We start from the raw sequence: 16,601 nt of genomic DNA, 5'->3' as shown, positions 1-16,601 counted from the left end.
TCACGTGACAGCCCCGACCCTCCACAATACAGATGCTGTCTGTGTGGAGTCTGCATATTGTCACATCACCACGTGGGTTCCCTTTGGGTGCTCTGCTTTCCTTCCATATCCCAAAGACGCACAGGGTGGTTGATAAATTGCCCCTGGTGTGTTGGAGAATCATGGAATCTGGGGGAGTTGGTGGGAACGTGGGATTAATGTTAGGATTAGTGTAAATTGGTGGTTGATTGAGCACAGATTCAGTGGGCCGAAGGGCCTGTATAGGTGCTGCATCTCCCTATGTGTTTAAGGACCTTGCTACTCTAGTCATCTTTAGCATCTGTTTTCACCACTAAAACTGACTGTCAGAGCTCCTCAGTGTTAATGTTTCTTCGTGTTGACATCTTATTTCAGATCTTTAACAACTCTAGGCCTGGTAATCTCTGCTCTGGCGGATCAGGCTGCTGGTAAAAACAAGAACAAGTTTGTTCCCTACAGAGATTCCGTACTGACCTGGCTGCTCAAGGTAAACTGAGAGCTACACCTGGGTTGCGATTTTCCAAGATAATTAGTATACTTGTAGCTTGTCGGAATCATGGAGGTGTTCCCAATCCTCAGTGTGAGAAGAGTTTGAATGCAGAGTAGAGCCTAAATAGTTGTTCAAGGTTTGGGGGAGTGTGGTGAGAGAATGCTGAATGACCTACTAGTCCTTTTATTCTGAGCCAACTTTTGGAGGGAAAGAGGGTCAAAAGATACAGCAACCCTATTGTTCACATCTTGTTCTGAGAAACTTTGAAACGAGCTGTCCACTGTGGTGGTGTTGCTGTTATAGTGAATGGAATGTGAACAAAAAATAAGTTAGATGACAGTGGGGAAACAATGAATGTATAGTCATAGGACTTGTGTGAAAACCTATTTATAGTTAACTTTGCCACAGGGTAGACTAGAATGTAGAATTATCATGCGTCAGCTGTTATTCAAAACATGTGATGTAGGGTGATTTGGCACATTAAAACAAGGAAGCAAGATGAGACTGCCCTAAACTCAATTCACTTTTCAACCAGCAGCCAGAAGAAGGCTGTGATTATTTGTTTCCCAGTCCAGATTGTGCTCAAATACAGTTCAAGAAATGCCCTGGATTTGATCCCTGGTTCATGCCGTTCCTTAACGTCTGCGGCAAAATGGGGTGGGAGAGAAGAGAGGGTAGGAATGATAGGGGAAAAGAACGTCATCCTCTTTGATGCCAACCACAAACTCCATTCCCTTCAAATGAGTCAGACTCCTTGCCATCCTCATGTCATGCTTTGCACCACTTCACCCAGTTCTTTGCATTACCTCCAGAACTCCATCCTTGTCATCACCTCATTTGTGCCTTTGTTACTTCTAGACTACTGTTCATAATAATGAACTGGTAGCTTTATGCTGCTGCTGTAATTTTTAAAGTTGAGATGAGCAGACTTTACCAGTGGCGTACTCATCCTGTGCAAGAACAAAAATAAAACTAAGTGGGCCCTAATTCAATCCTAATGAATCATTTGTTTCTAATGTGAAGTGGTTTATTACTACAAGAGATTAGATGAAAGAGCAAGAAAATATTTTGCATCATCTGCTACTCCAACCCCACGCTGAGTTGAATTACAGTGCATTAATCTATCCAAATATTTGTGAATAGATAAGCCAGCTTTTGTATAGTAAAGCACAGCAATCCTATAGTGGTGACCAGGAAGCAATTGACAATCAATCCTTTGATCCATAGGATTGTGTTTTATTTTTTTAATTCCTATTATTTAGCTCTGTTATTTAAAAACTTCCAGATTAAAGTTGTATTCAATTTCAAAGTAATGGTTCTTGTAAGAATTGGAATCTTTATTTGGGGTCTTGCACAACAAATTTGATCATAGACTTTTCACGGACTATATTTGAGAAAAATCTAGACTGGGATCAAGAAATCTCAACATTCTTCTCGCTGATGTGAATTGAGTTTGTTCAGATTTATCTTCCTATTTTAAAATGCTTTTATGGTAAAACTGCCTATAATATTTAAGGTTGCTGACAAATTTTTCCTACTGATCTCAAAGGAAGCTACCCACAAAAATCTGGGTATTTTTGCTGTAAGAATATGAGCCTAATTACCCAACCCAAGCTGTACAAAGCTCAACTGTATGCGTTGGATTTGGGTCAAATGTATGTTAGAACATAAAACAGTGCAGCACAGGAACAGGCCCTTCGGCCCACGATGTCTGTGCTGACCATACTGCGAAGATGTTCTAAGAGAATATTAGGGTTTGAGTTGGTTTGTATCATGCTATCTGACTCCGTATCTTATCCAGGTCAGGAATATTTTCTTAGTTGTACCTAACCCCAATAAGTGTGAATAGTGTTCTTTGAGGTTACATTTAAGGTGATAGACAGGTCAGATATGAGGGGAGAAAAATCACAAATGTTTGGATTAGCCAAGTTTTAATTTTATATTTGAGCAGACCTGAAGTAAAATGTCTTTTTTTTGTCAGCTTGAGGGGATTTTTGCAAAAGCAGCCAATCACATTGAAGAATTTTCATGGGCAGTAAATTGGGAAGTAAAGAACTTTCATTTTTAATTAGCTTTTATTACGTTTTACAGAGCAAAAGAAAACAATGAAGGTTATGGAAGCTGAACATCATAAATTATGAAAAACAATTAAAATGTATTTTTTTTAAATTATAGTATTTTGAAATAATTGAGGGAATTAGATTCCCAACATAAAATTATATACTGAGAACAAAGAGGTGGTTTAGTAACAAGTATGGCTTAGTATCATCTTAAAGATTATGTCTTATTCAACACAGTGGAGCGATTTCAGGGGCTTTCTTCACAGTTCTTGAAAATTGAATTTCTCATCAGTTCACTGATTTTGGCCTTGGGAAAAATCTACACAACATCCTTTTAAAGAACAAGGAATCACGAACAGCGAGCTCTGCATTTCTGCATTAAGCTACGCGTACTCTTGAAAATTATTGTCAGACTCCCTCCATTGTGACACTGAGCGCTGATAGTCTCATTGTTCTTATTGCAAATTCAGGGCCTCTGGGGAAAACCGTTTCAGCAGTTGCTCTTTCTGATGCCCAAACTAGTTGCCACTCCTCATGTGAACATTGAATTGACTTAACCAAGGGGTAAATGAGACTTGGTTCATACACATGCATCCTCTGGTGCACTTCACTGCCTGCTGATCAAAATTGAGATTTTTTTTTGCATTTATTGATCATCTTTGCACCTTTTTTTGTTAACCCCCTCTATTCTTTTCCCGTTCTCACCTCCCTATTCAATGGATAATGATCAGTCACGCTCTCTGTTCCATGAGTGGAGATCAAGTATGTCTGACCCAGACCTTGTTCTTCTTGGTAACTTAGTTTTATACAAAAGCATTGCATGTGTGTAGTGAGTCATCAAGGGTAGCCTTTTAATGTTTCATGATCTTTAAGTGCAGAAATGCATCTTTATAAGCATTTAAAATGCAATTTGTATTCATATGGTGGTGTTAGCTATGTTATTACACATGTGGAGAGGTAGACTGTAGTATCTTTACATGCTTCATTGCTTTTTCTTTTGCAAAAATGTAGGACAGTCTTGGTGGAAATAGCAAAACGGCAATGATAGCAACGGTCAGCCCTGCAGCTGACAATTATGACGAAACACTGTCAACGCTGAGGTACGCAGACAGAGCCAAAAACATTATTAATCACGCTGTGGTGAATGAAGATCCTAACGCCCGGATCATCCGGGAGCTCCGCGAGGAAGTAGATAAACTGCGGGAACAACTCTCCAGAGCAGAGGTACGATGTGGTAGGAATCCTGGATTTTAAGCAGGGCATTTGTTCAGTTTGTTAGGAGTAGATTGGTAAGATGTGTGTTGACTGTTTAGAAGAGGGCATTGAAGTGGAAGTAACTATGGAAATGTTAAGCACTATTTTAGATCCTTCACTAGGTATTAGCTGCATAGAATATTGTGTTACAGAATGCTTCTAATCAGAAGGCAGTTGACTAAAATTAGTTAATGCACTTGAAGGTAATGTATTCAGTTATTCAGAGGCCCTAGTACATATTGTAGCTCATATTGATTTGCAAAGCTGCTTTAATCTGAGGGATAGGAATGCTATGGATAGAATAGGAAAAAGGAGGGAAATTCTAGGGCTCCAGTGACCCCTGCTGGCAATTGTTTGCATTCACTTTTGGATTCCAGGATTCTGCTTGGCTGTGTGATCCTATCGTCAAATATTTGCAAAGTGATGACTCAATGCAAAGTTCCTTTACTTTTCACCTTGATGATAACGACTCTCCTATAGTATGCAAATGAATAATAAAATGCATCTAATCTAATTGAGGAGGTCATTTAGAAAACTGTCAACCTTTCCCTCAATGATTTTTTTGATGCCACCAGAATTACATTACTTGATAGGTATCTGCACTTCGGTGATGCATAAAATACAGAAATATCTTTTATTTCTTTTGGAGATGGTGGTAATTTATTACACTTTGCTCTTTATTGTTCTATAGTGTTCTATAGTTCTATATTATTCTATAGTGTTTGCAACACTAATAAAATTCAAGTTGGTTTTTGTGAACATCAAAATAATTTTCAAAGCAGAAAATTTTGCAGCTACTCAGCAGGTCATGTAGTATTTGTGACAGGAAACACAGTTAACATGTCAATGAACTTTCACCAGAACAGATAACAAATTCTTAAAGATGCAATGAAAATGATATTAGTGTGAAAGACAGACAAGATTAAGTGTCACCAAATAATATCTTTATTAGTCGAGAGGAGAATAAAAATGGAACAAGCAGAATTGTTATGTGAAGTTATTGAACTGGGTGTTGAGTCCAGGAGCTGTGACCTACCTATTCGAAAGGTGGTGTTGTTCCTTAAATTTGTGTTGAGTATAATTGGAACAGTGTCAGAGGCTGAAGACATTTCAATGTGGGAGTCGGGTGACGGTTTAAAATGGCAGACATTTGGAAGCTATTTGTGCCCCTCATAAATTTGTAATACTCCATTAGGTTCCCCCACCCCAGTCTCCTCCACTGTAAGGAAAACAAAACCCAAATTACCAGCATCTCTTCATAACGGAAACACTTCATCCCGGGCAACATCCTGGTGTTGCACCCTCTCCGGTGCAATCACATCCTTCCTGTAGTTTGGCAACCAGGACTGCATTCCAGCTGTGGCCAGCCTGACTCGTGTTTTATCAAGTTGTACCATAGCCACTTATGTTCTGTGCCCTGGCTGTATTGTATGGAGACACAAAAGACTGCAGAATGTAGGAATCTGGAGCAAAAATCAAACTGCTGGGGAACTCAGTGGGTCAGGCAGCATCTGGAGAGGGAAATGGACAGTTGATGTTTTGGGTTGAGACCCTTCTGCTGGACCGAAAGTAGAGGGGAAATAGCCAATGGTGGAGGAGGGGAAAAATGGTGATGGGAGGTTGGAAGGGTGTTGGTGTGGGTAGGAGGAACTCGGTAGATCAGGAGCAGAGAGAAAAGGGACAGAAGGGTTCACTGAACTTGGAGAAATATATTGTATGCCTTCTTCACCAACTTATCTACCTGGGCTGCCACTTTTAGGGGTTCTTGGACTTGTACACCAAGGCCGTCTTTTTGTAATGCTCCCAAGGACCTTACCATTCATTGTGTTTATTTGTCTTGCAAATCAGGATTAAATGCCATCTGCCATTGCTCTGCCCATCTTACCAACCGATCAATATCAGTCTGCAGCCCATGACTACCCTCCTCACTATCACAACGCCACCAATTTTCAGGTCATCTGTGAACTTACTAATTGTACCTCAGATGTGCCTATCCAGATCATCAATGTATGTAACAAACAGTAAGAGTCCCTGCACTGATCCCTCTGGAGCACCACTGACTGGTCACAGGCTTCCAGTCACAAAAACAACCCTCCATCACCCTTTACCAAGCTCACTTTGGATTTTTCTGAAGATATATGGCTTGGGATGAAGTTGGGTATTTCATAAGGAGGAGAAAGCATTATTACTCATTGGAAAATCTACAGACCATGGAGATGGACCTAAAGATTTTTCAATGACGGAAGCCATGTTTCCTTGTTATAGGTAAGTCAGCCCTAGTTTGATAGTTAAGTGTTTGTATTTTATTTGAAACTTAACACTCGGGTACAACAGGCACTTGGGAAAGCCTTTATTTGCAAGCAGGTTTGGATAGAAGAGTAAATGCCTCTCACTGAAATCACATAGAGCTCCAGGGAGACCACACTTGGAATATTATAGGTCTGGTCTCCTAACCCAAGGTAGGATATGTTTATGTTGGAGGAGGTGTACCATACTTTGCTAGATTGATTTCTGGGATGTGGAATTATCTCATGAGGAAGGATTAAACAGACTGCATTTATAGTCCCTTGAGTTTAAAAGCATGGGAGATAATTTCATTGGAACATAGAAAATTCTATGGAAGTGTTTAGAGTTTATTGTCATATGTACAAGTACACGCTTGCAGCAGCATCACTGGCGCACAGCATCGTATAAGCAGCATTCACAAGAAAAACATAAATTAGAAAAATTATACACAATTTTTACAAGAAAGAACACAATTAGAACAAAAAAAAATTAAATCCATATTAGTGCAAAGTGGTCATGGTGTTGCTAAACTGTAGTGATTAGGGTTGTGCCGGTTGGTTCAAGAACTGAATGGTTGAAGGGAAGTAGCTGTTCCTGAACCTGGTGGTGTGGGACTTCAGGCTTCTGTACCTCCTGCCCGATGGTGGGGATCTTTGATAAGGGAGCACCCATGGGGGGAGAAACAAGAGTCAATATTTCAGGTCAAGGATCTTTCATCAGAACTGGAGAAGTGAGAAAACAAGTGTGTTTTAAGTCGCAGAGAGTGGGAATGGTGGAGAGAACAGAGGGAATATGATGGGGTACAGACCAAAGTTCTCAAGGTAACAATTACTTAAACAAAAAATGGCAATTAAAGGCAGAAGAATTAAGAAAAAGAGACAGCTGAAATAAAGGTACAGCATTATCCGTGGAGAGAAAACAAAGGCGGTTATCTGAAATTGTTATCTTCTAGGCAAAGTGCCGAGAGGGATGAGGTGCTTTTCCTGTAGCTTGCATTGGGCATTGTTGGAACAATGTCAGAGATGGAGAGGTCAGAGTGGGACTGAGACAGAGAATTAAACTTTTGAGACTGGAAGCTTGGGTTGCCCTTGTGAGCTGAATGGAAGTGTTCTGAAAAGTTCCAGTTTGCGCTTGATTTCTTCAATGTAGGGGAGATCACATTTTGAGCAGTGAGTGTAATCTGTAGTGAAATGAACATAACAGTACAGCACAGTACGGGCCCTTCAGCCCACAATGTGCCGACCTATATGATCAATCTCTCCTCCACAGCTCATAACCCTCCATTTTTCTTACATCCATGTGCCTATCAAAGAGTCTCTTAAAGCCTGTGAAGCCCACATCCTTTGAATGAATATTTTTTTAAAAAATGGACCCAGTAAATCGTGAATCTTTAGAATTTTCTACCCAAGAGGGCGCTGAAGACTTGGTCATTAAGTAATAAATAATGTGCTGGAGGAAGTCAGTGGGTTGAGTAGCATCTGTGGGAGGAAATAAATTAGAACATAGAACAGTACAGCGCAGGAACAGGCCCTTCGGCCCACAATGTTGTGCCAAACCAATTACATTAGTAATAAAATGCCCAACTAAACTAATCCCTTCTGCTTACACAATGTCCATATCCTACCATTTTCCTCACATTCATGTGCCTTCATTGTGGACGTTTCGGGTTGAAACCCTGCATCAGGATGTGCTCAGCCTACTGAGTTCCTCCAGCAGATTGTTTGTTACTCCAGATTTCAGCATCTGCAGTCTCTTGTGTCTCCTTTGGTCATTAAGTATATTCAGGGACATGGGATATGGATTTAGTATAGGAAAGTGGTGCTGAGGTAGAAGATCAGCCTTGATCTTAATGAATGGTGGAGAAGGCACGATGAACTGGGTGGCCTGTCCCTGTGTTTATTTTGTGTGTTCTTGAGAACACTTGGTAACAAATATTCAATTGGCTTTTTCGTACCAGGCAATGAAATCTCCAGAGTTGAAGGATCGTTTGGAAGAATCTGAAAAGCTAATTCAAGAAATGACTGTTACCTGGGAAGACAAACTAAGGAAAACAGAAGCCATTGCACAAGTATGTGATGCAATATTACCTTTCTTTGAGTGCATGACAGAAGTCTATAGTGAACCATAATCAGGTGGGTGCTTCAATGCATTTCCACCTGTGCTTGCATCCTGCCTACACTGATGAGATCGAGACACATTAACCTGCTTTATCTTGTTAAATAGCACTTCTGATAGTTGTTTGATTACTCAGATGATCAGTGTTTCCTACATGGTGTGTTTCTGTGCTTCTAAGATCACATTTTTGAGGGTTCCTCTCTTTTCATTTCAATTTCCTAATGCAAATTTTGATCTCTTGTTTCTTTCATATTTTCAGTCAACGTCAGGCACAGTATTGTGTTTTGTGAATTATCACTGTTACCACCAGTCTTGAACCTATCTTTCTTGTATCCATTATTGATTGTGAAGCAGTTGGTAATCTAATCAAGGGGTTTAGATAAGACACAATGCCTTTTGTCTGAATCTTTTGAGTAAGTAACTAGTTTTGTAATTCTGCACAATTATCTGATACTCTTGAGTGTTAGCAAATTATAGCTTGTACATGGATAATGAGAATAATGTAATTGTATTAGTTTTGATCATTCAAAGACCAATGACTAAAATAGGGACCATTTAACTCACAGTAACACTGACCTGTACCTTGTCAGTTACATCCCGTCTCTTATCCCTTCAGTAGTAGGATCACCGTTTGGTGCTTGTGCACTGGCATTCTCAATCAGAGACTATGTTTGTAAATGGTTCGTGTCATCTCTCTATATTACAGGAGCGTCAAAGGCAGCTTGAGAGTCTTGGTATTTCTCTCCAATCCTCGGGAATCAAAGTTGGGGATGACAAGTGTTTCTTGGTGAATCTGAATGCAGATCCAGCCTTAAATGAACTGCTTGTTTACTACTTAAAGGTAATATCCCTTGCTGACGTCACTTCTGTCATTATATTCCTGCCTGGTTTGGTCTCTTTGTTCTTAAGCCGGCCCTTCTACTCAGTTCTGAGGAGGGAAGGATGCCTGATTTTTTTTTAATGTAAGGGCCATTGCACACCAGCTACCACAAGGGTTTGACAGTGCAAGGTCTTGGTCCAAAGGCAAGGAAGTCCAATAAGATTGGAGACCAGACACGCATGCATGTGGGCATACAGGCAATTTTAGCCACGCTCTTCTTCCTTCCAACCTCCCAGGGGAAAGATTTAAGAGGAACTTGAGGGGTAACTTTTTTTTACGCAAAAGGTGGTATCTATGTGGAATGAGCTGCCAGAGGAAGTGGTTGAGGCAGGTACAATAACAACTTTTAAAAGACAGTTGGACAGGTACGTGGATTGGAAAGGTTTAGAACATTATGGGGCAAATGTTGGCAAATGGGACATCTTGGTTGACTTGGATCAATTGGGCCGAAAGGCCTGTTTCTGTGCTGTATGACCCTATGACTCCCTAGCCCCCACCCAGATCTCCTCCCTCCTTTAGTCACCTGTTCCTCAGCTGCCTTTCCCCCTTACCCTAACTGCTTCCCTCAGCTTCCCATCCTAACACAGCACCACATTCATGCTAAACAGTAAAACATACATAGTGATCTCACAACCAATGGATCAGATTGACGCTCTATACTCTGACCAGAGTCGCCACCTTTTGCCTTCATCTCTTTTATCTCCTTTCTGTATTCTACCCCATTCCTGTTCTTTTGTACATCTTTCCTTTCCTGCTCTTGCTGCACCTTAAGACTAATCAACTGTTTCTCTATCCGTAGATGTTGTCTGACTTGAATATTCTAGCACATTCAGTTTTTATGTCAGAATTCATAAGGAGCTGACAATAGGACACCGTCTGTTGTGGCTTTTCAAATACTTTGTTACAGATTGAATAATGTTTGTCGCCCTCTGCTATCTTGCTGTATATTAGACACTATGAACCTCATCATCGAGTGTAGTTTTGATTGCATAGTCTCCAGCAGCAACCAAGCAATTTGCAATAGTTGTCTTGGCCCCCTTCTCTCTGGCTCATGTCTGAAAACAAGAATGCTTTAATGTAGACTGAAAATGGAGCATAGAATTTTCCACACCATGGTGCATTTGCTCATGGAGAACTACTTATAATAAATAATTATCTGTTGGACTAGAATTGTTTACCATTAGAGCTTTAAAATTGTGATTCTCTAACATTACTATAACTCACACTTCTTAAGCCTACTAAGAAGTTCTGTTTTCCTCAATGCTAGGCACTAGGGAAAACTGCAACAGCAACATAAAGATAAAACTTTGTAGATTTATATCTTTCTCTCTTTAGTTTGCTTCCAATTACCTATTGTTTTTGACCTTAACTGCAACTTAAATTTCTGAGTTTCATGTGATGTCTCTTCTCCCTCCCCCTCCAGAAATACTGCATTGTTGATTTAGGTAGGAACTATTGGTACATTACCATGACTATATAAAATTTTGTGTTCTTTCAGGAAGATTTGTATGTTATAAATTTCAAACCACAGAAGGGAGCTTTTCAGCTCATTGTGCCTGTGCAGGTCTGTAAAAGAGCTGACTAGATAGTCCCATATCCTTGCTCTTTTCTCTGAAATTTTGTCTCCAAGTATTTATCCAAATGGAAGTTTGTATTAAATCTATTTCCAGTATCTTTTCAACTTTTTGAGATAATCAAAATTCACTGCATTGGCAACTTGCAAGTCTTTCCTGTTTGTTGAAAAACACGTTTGGACAGGAGGACTTAATGTGTACTTTTTTTATTTGTCTGATAGAATCACACTCTCATTGGATCTGATGATTCTCAGGATATCCAGCTGTGTGGAATGGGAATACTTCCAGAACATTGTATTATTGATATCTCTCCAGAGAGACGAGTCATTCTCACACCAAAACAAAACACCAGGTGAAATCTCGATTAATCTTATTCAATTGATTAAAATTGAATTCATCTGATCCTTATTTCTAGCCTGAGGTGTACCTGTGTAACTGTTGCACCTTGAGATGACAATATTGTTTTAAAACCAAATGAGTCCAGGACTAGAGGGCACAATCTTAGAATTAGAGGGTACCGGTTTAAAACAGAAATGAGGAGAAATTTCTTTAGCCAGAGGGTAGTGAAATTATGGAATTCTTTGCCACGTACAGCTGTGGAGGCCCGATCATTGGGGGTGTTTAAGGAGGAGATTGATAAGTATCTAATTAATCAAGGGATATGGGGATAAGGCCAGAAATTGGGGCTAGATAGGAATAGTATTAGTTTAGCTCATGGAGCAGACTCGCTGGGCCAAATGGCCTACTTCTGCTCCTTTGTCTTGTGATCATGTGATCAAATGGTAAAAGGTTGGTCACTTTAGCAAAGTTTTGCAGGGTTTTACCATTCCTTTGGGAAAACATTGAAGTCCTCTCTGATGGCCAATACTGATTTTGCTCAGCTGGTCTGGCAGTAGCTGGGGAGAGAGAAACAGTTAATGTTTTAGATCAAAGACCTTTCATCAGAACTGGGAAAAGTTAGAAAATAAACTCATTTGAAGTTTCAGCGAAAGGGAAGTTCCATAGCCAGGAGACCAGAAGAAACTGAATAACACGAGTGGTTGTGGTGCTTATTGAGAGTGTGGCAAAGGTATGTCTAGAAGTGTCGTAAGTGGGAGGAGTTGCTGCATGAAAGATAAAATGCGAGAAGAGGAGAGAGGGCAAAGTACTAAATGCCAGAAATGTGATTAGAAAAGCTGATCATCGGAAAATTTCAAATTCACTGTTGAGTGCTGAAGGCTGCATTATGTCAAGTTGGAAGATGATGTGCTTTCTCTTGAGCTTACATTGAAGAAACCGAAGGACAGAGGTCAGGGTGGGAGTGGGGAAGGAGAATTTAAGGACGGGAAACCAGAAACTTAGTGTTACCCTTGCAGATTGAACGGAGGTGTTCTGCTAAGTGGTCACCCGAATAGTGTTTGGTTTCCCCGGTGTCGAGGAGATGATTTCATTCATCGCCCGCAACTTGCATATCTTCCAGACATACCCTCACCACACTCTTTCAACTGACTCCACTGCCATGCGTGTCATTCAATCTCCTGCCCTCCACCCCATCACACACCTTCCCTTTTATTCTCAGTGCCCCTCTCCCACCCCCCCCCCCCACCCCCACCCCCATCATTTTCTGGAACATAAAACTTGTTTCATCTCTAACCTTTCCTCATACTCATGATAGGTCATTGACCTGAAACTCTGTCATTTCTCTCCCACCCTCAAACAAATGAGTATTTCTAGCATTTTTTTAATTGAAGATTTACATTCTCTGCAGTATTTTCCTTTCAGAACATTGACATTGCATAGCTTCCACATTTGTATTAAAACTTCAATATCAAAATATCAGAAATCCCCTGTGACCAAGTTCTCTGATGAAGACCAGGAAAATGTGGCTCAAAGAAACCATGAGCTCGGGGGGTTTAATGAGAATTACAGTCGGGTAGCTTGCCCTTTGGCTGATATTTCAGTAAGAACCTTTAATTTTCTTTCTCAGCCATACTGTGCTTTCCCAGAGTTGCAAATTGTGATTGGAAAATCCTCTGCAATGTCTCCTGTCAAAGTATATTAATGTCAAGTTGTATTGCAATACATACTGTAAGATCTTCTATGGGTGTGACTAGCAGGCAGAACATTCTCTGCATTCCCTCTGTGTTGTTCATTCTGGTTGCCCAAGGTTATGGGTTTTTTTTGTTTGTACCTTCCTATTGCTCACTAAACGCACTTAGTGCATTTATTCACTTAATGCTTTCACAGTACCACTGATTGTATCGTTTAATTTCTCTTCCCAGAACGTTTGTGAATGGCTCCCTTTTAACCAGCCCTACACAGCTTTATCACGGTGATCGAATCCTCTGGGGTAACAACCATTTCTTCAGGTAACGTTGAATGAAGTACATTCATTTGTTTTAATCGATTTCTATTATCCTGTACAAATTTATCAGTAAGCAGGGTTGTAGTTTACATTCTGTCCCATGCAACAACTCAAACACTTTGAGTAAGTGCCATGGTCACCTTGTTACAGGAGGATGTGGAGGCTTTGGAAAGGGGACAAAAGAGGATTACAGGATGCTGCCTGGATTAGAGGCTATGAGCTACAAGGAGAAGTTGGACAAACTTGGGCTGTTTTCTCTGGAGTGCTGGAGGCTGAGGGGAGAACTGATAGAAGTTTATAAAATTATGAGAGGCATAGATAGGGTAGACACTCAGAATATTTTTCCCGGGGTAGAAATGTCAAATACTAGAGGACATGCATTTAAGGTGAGAGGAGGAAAGTTTAAAGCAAGTTTTTCCACACAGAGTGGTAGGTGCCTGGAACGGGCTGAAAGGTTTTTAGATATGCAGGGAATGGAGGGATAGGGATTGTGTGCAGGCAGAAGAAATTTAGTTTCAATCAGCATCGTGTTCGGCGCAGATATTGTGGGCTGAAGGGCCTGTTCCTGTGCTGTACTGTTCCATGTTGAATACGTGAGTGGAGTTTTGGAAAATTTTTGTAAACTTGTTAAATAGTCCCTCAGGGTTGAGGATGGCTTGGTTTCACTGCAACTTCAAGGGTTCTCAGTTAACTACTAAGTCCTTTGTAGGTCTGCTGATACTGCCCCAACAGGGTAGGTGGAGCTTCAGGGGTTGTTTGGAGTACTGTGTGCTCCTCCTCCTGTTTGTGCATGGTTTCCTTGTGCCCACAGCAGAGAGTATGTTGTTGGTGTCTAAGTGGTATGCTTTCTACCAGCGTGAGTGTTCTGGGGTCAGGGATACTGTTGAATTCTAAGGATGTTTAATTTCCTTAAGGATGCTTTGAGGACGTTTTTGAAGGATTGTCACTGTACAGCTGGGCATTGCTTTCCGTGATGCAGCTCCAAGTAAGGATGCTTAGTCCAAGAGTCTGGTGTTGGATAACCAAAAGATATGGCCCAACTTGTTGCAATTGACTGAACATTATCAGAGCCTTGATGCTTCGGATTTTGTCCTGGGGAGTCTATTGACATTGATTTTTGCATCCGTTCATTGGATTTGGAGGATTTTTCAGAGGCAGCCCTGGTGATACTTCAGTGTTTGGAGGTTCCTGTTGGAGGTTGTCTGTCTCTGGTGCATATGTGAAGGTGGGAACTACTGCTAAACCATGAAATTGGATGCTTGGTTGTGGTCTTGGTCTTCAAATATTCTATTTGTGGACCAATTTGCAGTGTGGCACAGTGGTGCGGCTAGTAGAACTGCTACCACGCAACTCCAGGAACCTGGGTTCAGTCCTGACCTCTGGTGCTGTCTGTGTGGAGTTTGCATGTTCTCCCTGCAACCATGTGGGTTTCTGCTGGGTGCTCCAGTTTCCTCCCACATCCAAAGATGTGTGAGTTCATAGGTTAATTGGCCGCTGTAAATTACCCCTGGTGTAGGTGAGTGGTGGAATCATAGGAAGTGTGGGGAGGGAAAAAATGACAGGGAAACTTAATAGGGGAAGGGGAATGCTCTGTGAGCTGGCTTAGACTTGATGAGCAGAATGGTCTCCTGAGTCATAAGAACGTAAAGAAATATGCTGCACACTGGAAATGGTTGTGAATTTCGTCATTCAACTTGTGCATTAATTGATGATAATGAACTGGAGTGAATTTTGGTAGCCTGGGTGGACTCTCTTAATTATCTTTGTTATTGCAATAGATACTGGAGTAACCATCATCACTGCAAATCCCAAAGCCTTTGTGGAACCTGTTTGACTGCATTCTCCAAGATTCAGACTCATGGGGTGGAGGTGGGGTGGTAGAAATGGCGTGCCTTGAATAGTAAATGAGGAGGTATTACAGCTGTTTTCCATTTAATAGTTTTGGTAGAAATGAAACCTTGATGAGTAACAGCAGCCAATCCAACGTATTATTTAGAGTGGAAATTTCTAAAGCCTTTTGTAAACTCACCATAGAAACTTTGTGACTTTTTTCTTATTTAGAATTAATCTGCCAAAAATGAAGCCATTGCAGGAAGATGAGGGGCAGGACAACTCCATGATGCAAAGTTCCAGTAGTGAGCAACTGGATGGAGATGGAGACAGTGCTAGTGATGGATCCAGTGAGAATAATTACAGCTTTGAGTTTGCACAGATGGAGGTCACGATGAAGGCCCTTGGGAACGATGGTAGGGAGGAAGCAATTGTTTTATAAAAGATATACTAAGTTGATAAAATTTGCAGAGATGGTTCAGTACACGTCACAGTGTGTTAGCAATATGATACAAGGCTAATGACTTGATTCATTGCATTGATAGATGCAATGCAGTCAGTGCTGCAAAGGTTGGAGCGGCAACACCAGGAGGAGAAACGCTCGGCACTGGAACAACAGCGCCTCATGTACGAAAGGGAACTGGAGCAGTTACGCAGGCGTTTGTCCCCTGAGAAACATTACCGCAGTATGGAGCGCCTCTCGTTCTGTTCCCCCAGCACTCAGCAGCGCCTCCGTCAATGGACAGAGGAGAGGTGGGTCATTGTCAGTGTAAAGGCCTTTACGATGAGGTGTGTTTTCATAACGATGCTGATTCCTCCTTTAGAATTGATTTCTACCTACTGTTACCTGTATCTGTCTACCATCTATCTATCCTCTGTCTGTCTATCTATCCTGCAGCTATGCGAAGATACAAGGAAGCATAAATTGCCTGGATATTTGTGATTTTTGCATAAATTTACATGTTCCATCTAGTGAAAAGGCCCTAATGGCTTTGTAGATTAACAAGGAGCAGCACTTCATATTTAACACTTTTCTGATTCTTGCAGGGAGGCAATGCTCAATCACAGTCTCATGAAGTTGCAGGAGCAGATTGCCAAGGCGAATCTTTATGTTCGTGAGGCAAATTACATTGCTGAAGAGATGGAGAAAAAGACAGAGTATCAGGTGACACTGCAGATTCCAGCATCCAACCTTGATGCAAACCGAAAGGTAAAATCTAGTGTGCTTCAATTTTAAGTTGATAATTTATTGTTTTGCATGCCATCCAAACAGACCAGTCAGAATAGATGGATTGTGAATGTTTTCCTTGATGTCAGTTCTTCTAATATTCTAATGTCCTTATTAAAATACTGAGAGCTTCGAAATTCTCAGTGGTTGATTCTATTCTGCATTGTTCAGCGTGGTAATTTTAAGCGATATATCCCAAGAACTTATTTTCACAACTGAGCTATTTGATGACTCTCAGTCTTGGAAGTTAATGAAATAAGGTAGATGAGCTTACACCACAGTTAGAAATTAGCAGGTATGCAGTTGTGGGCATCACAGAGTCATGGTTGAAAGAAAGTCACAGCTGGGAGCCAAATATCCAAGGGGATCGACATCGTATCGAAAAGGCAGGTAGGTGGGCAGAGGGGGTGGGGTGGCTCGGTTGGTAAAAATTGAAATCAAATCCTTAGAAAGAAGTGACATAGGATCAGAAGATGTAGAATCCTTGTGGGTAGAGTTAAGAAACTGCAAAGGTAAAAAGAC

General features: G+C 40.9%; 1 protein-coding gene across 1 annotated transcript in view; it reads left to right on the top strand.

Moving 5' to 3' along the window:
- LOC127567954 (kinesin-like protein KIF13B) overlaps window positions 1-16,601 on the top strand; it is a 160,084-nt gene that overhangs the window by 87,616 nt on the left and 55,867 nt on the right. The window contains exons 10-18 of the mRNA XM_052011196.1: window positions 394-505; window positions 3,580-3,792; window positions 8,066-8,176; window positions 8,930-9,064; window positions 10,899-11,029; window positions 12,939-13,025; window positions 15,083-15,267; window positions 15,397-15,604; window positions 15,899-16,061. Coding sequence (XP_051867156.1) covers window positions 394-505; window positions 3,580-3,792; window positions 8,066-8,176; window positions 8,930-9,064; window positions 10,899-11,029; window positions 12,939-13,025; window positions 15,083-15,267; window positions 15,397-15,604; window positions 15,899-16,061 — 1,345 coding nt within the window. The remainder of the gene's footprint in view (window positions 1-393; window positions 506-3,579; window positions 3,793-8,065; window positions 8,177-8,929; window positions 9,065-10,898; window positions 11,030-12,938; window positions 13,026-15,082; window positions 15,268-15,396; window positions 15,605-15,898; window positions 16,062-16,601) is intronic.

Source organism: Pristis pectinata, chromosome 3 (assembly GCF_009764475.1).
Source record: "Pristis pectinata isolate sPriPec2 chromosome 3, sPriPec2.1.pri, whole genome shotgun sequence".
NCBI classification, from domain to species: domain Eukaryota; kingdom Metazoa; phylum Chordata; class Chondrichthyes; order Rhinopristiformes; family Pristidae; genus Pristis; species Pristis pectinata.
Note: the sequence above shows the minus strand (reverse complement) of the source record. Positions and strands in the feature narration are given on the sequence as shown.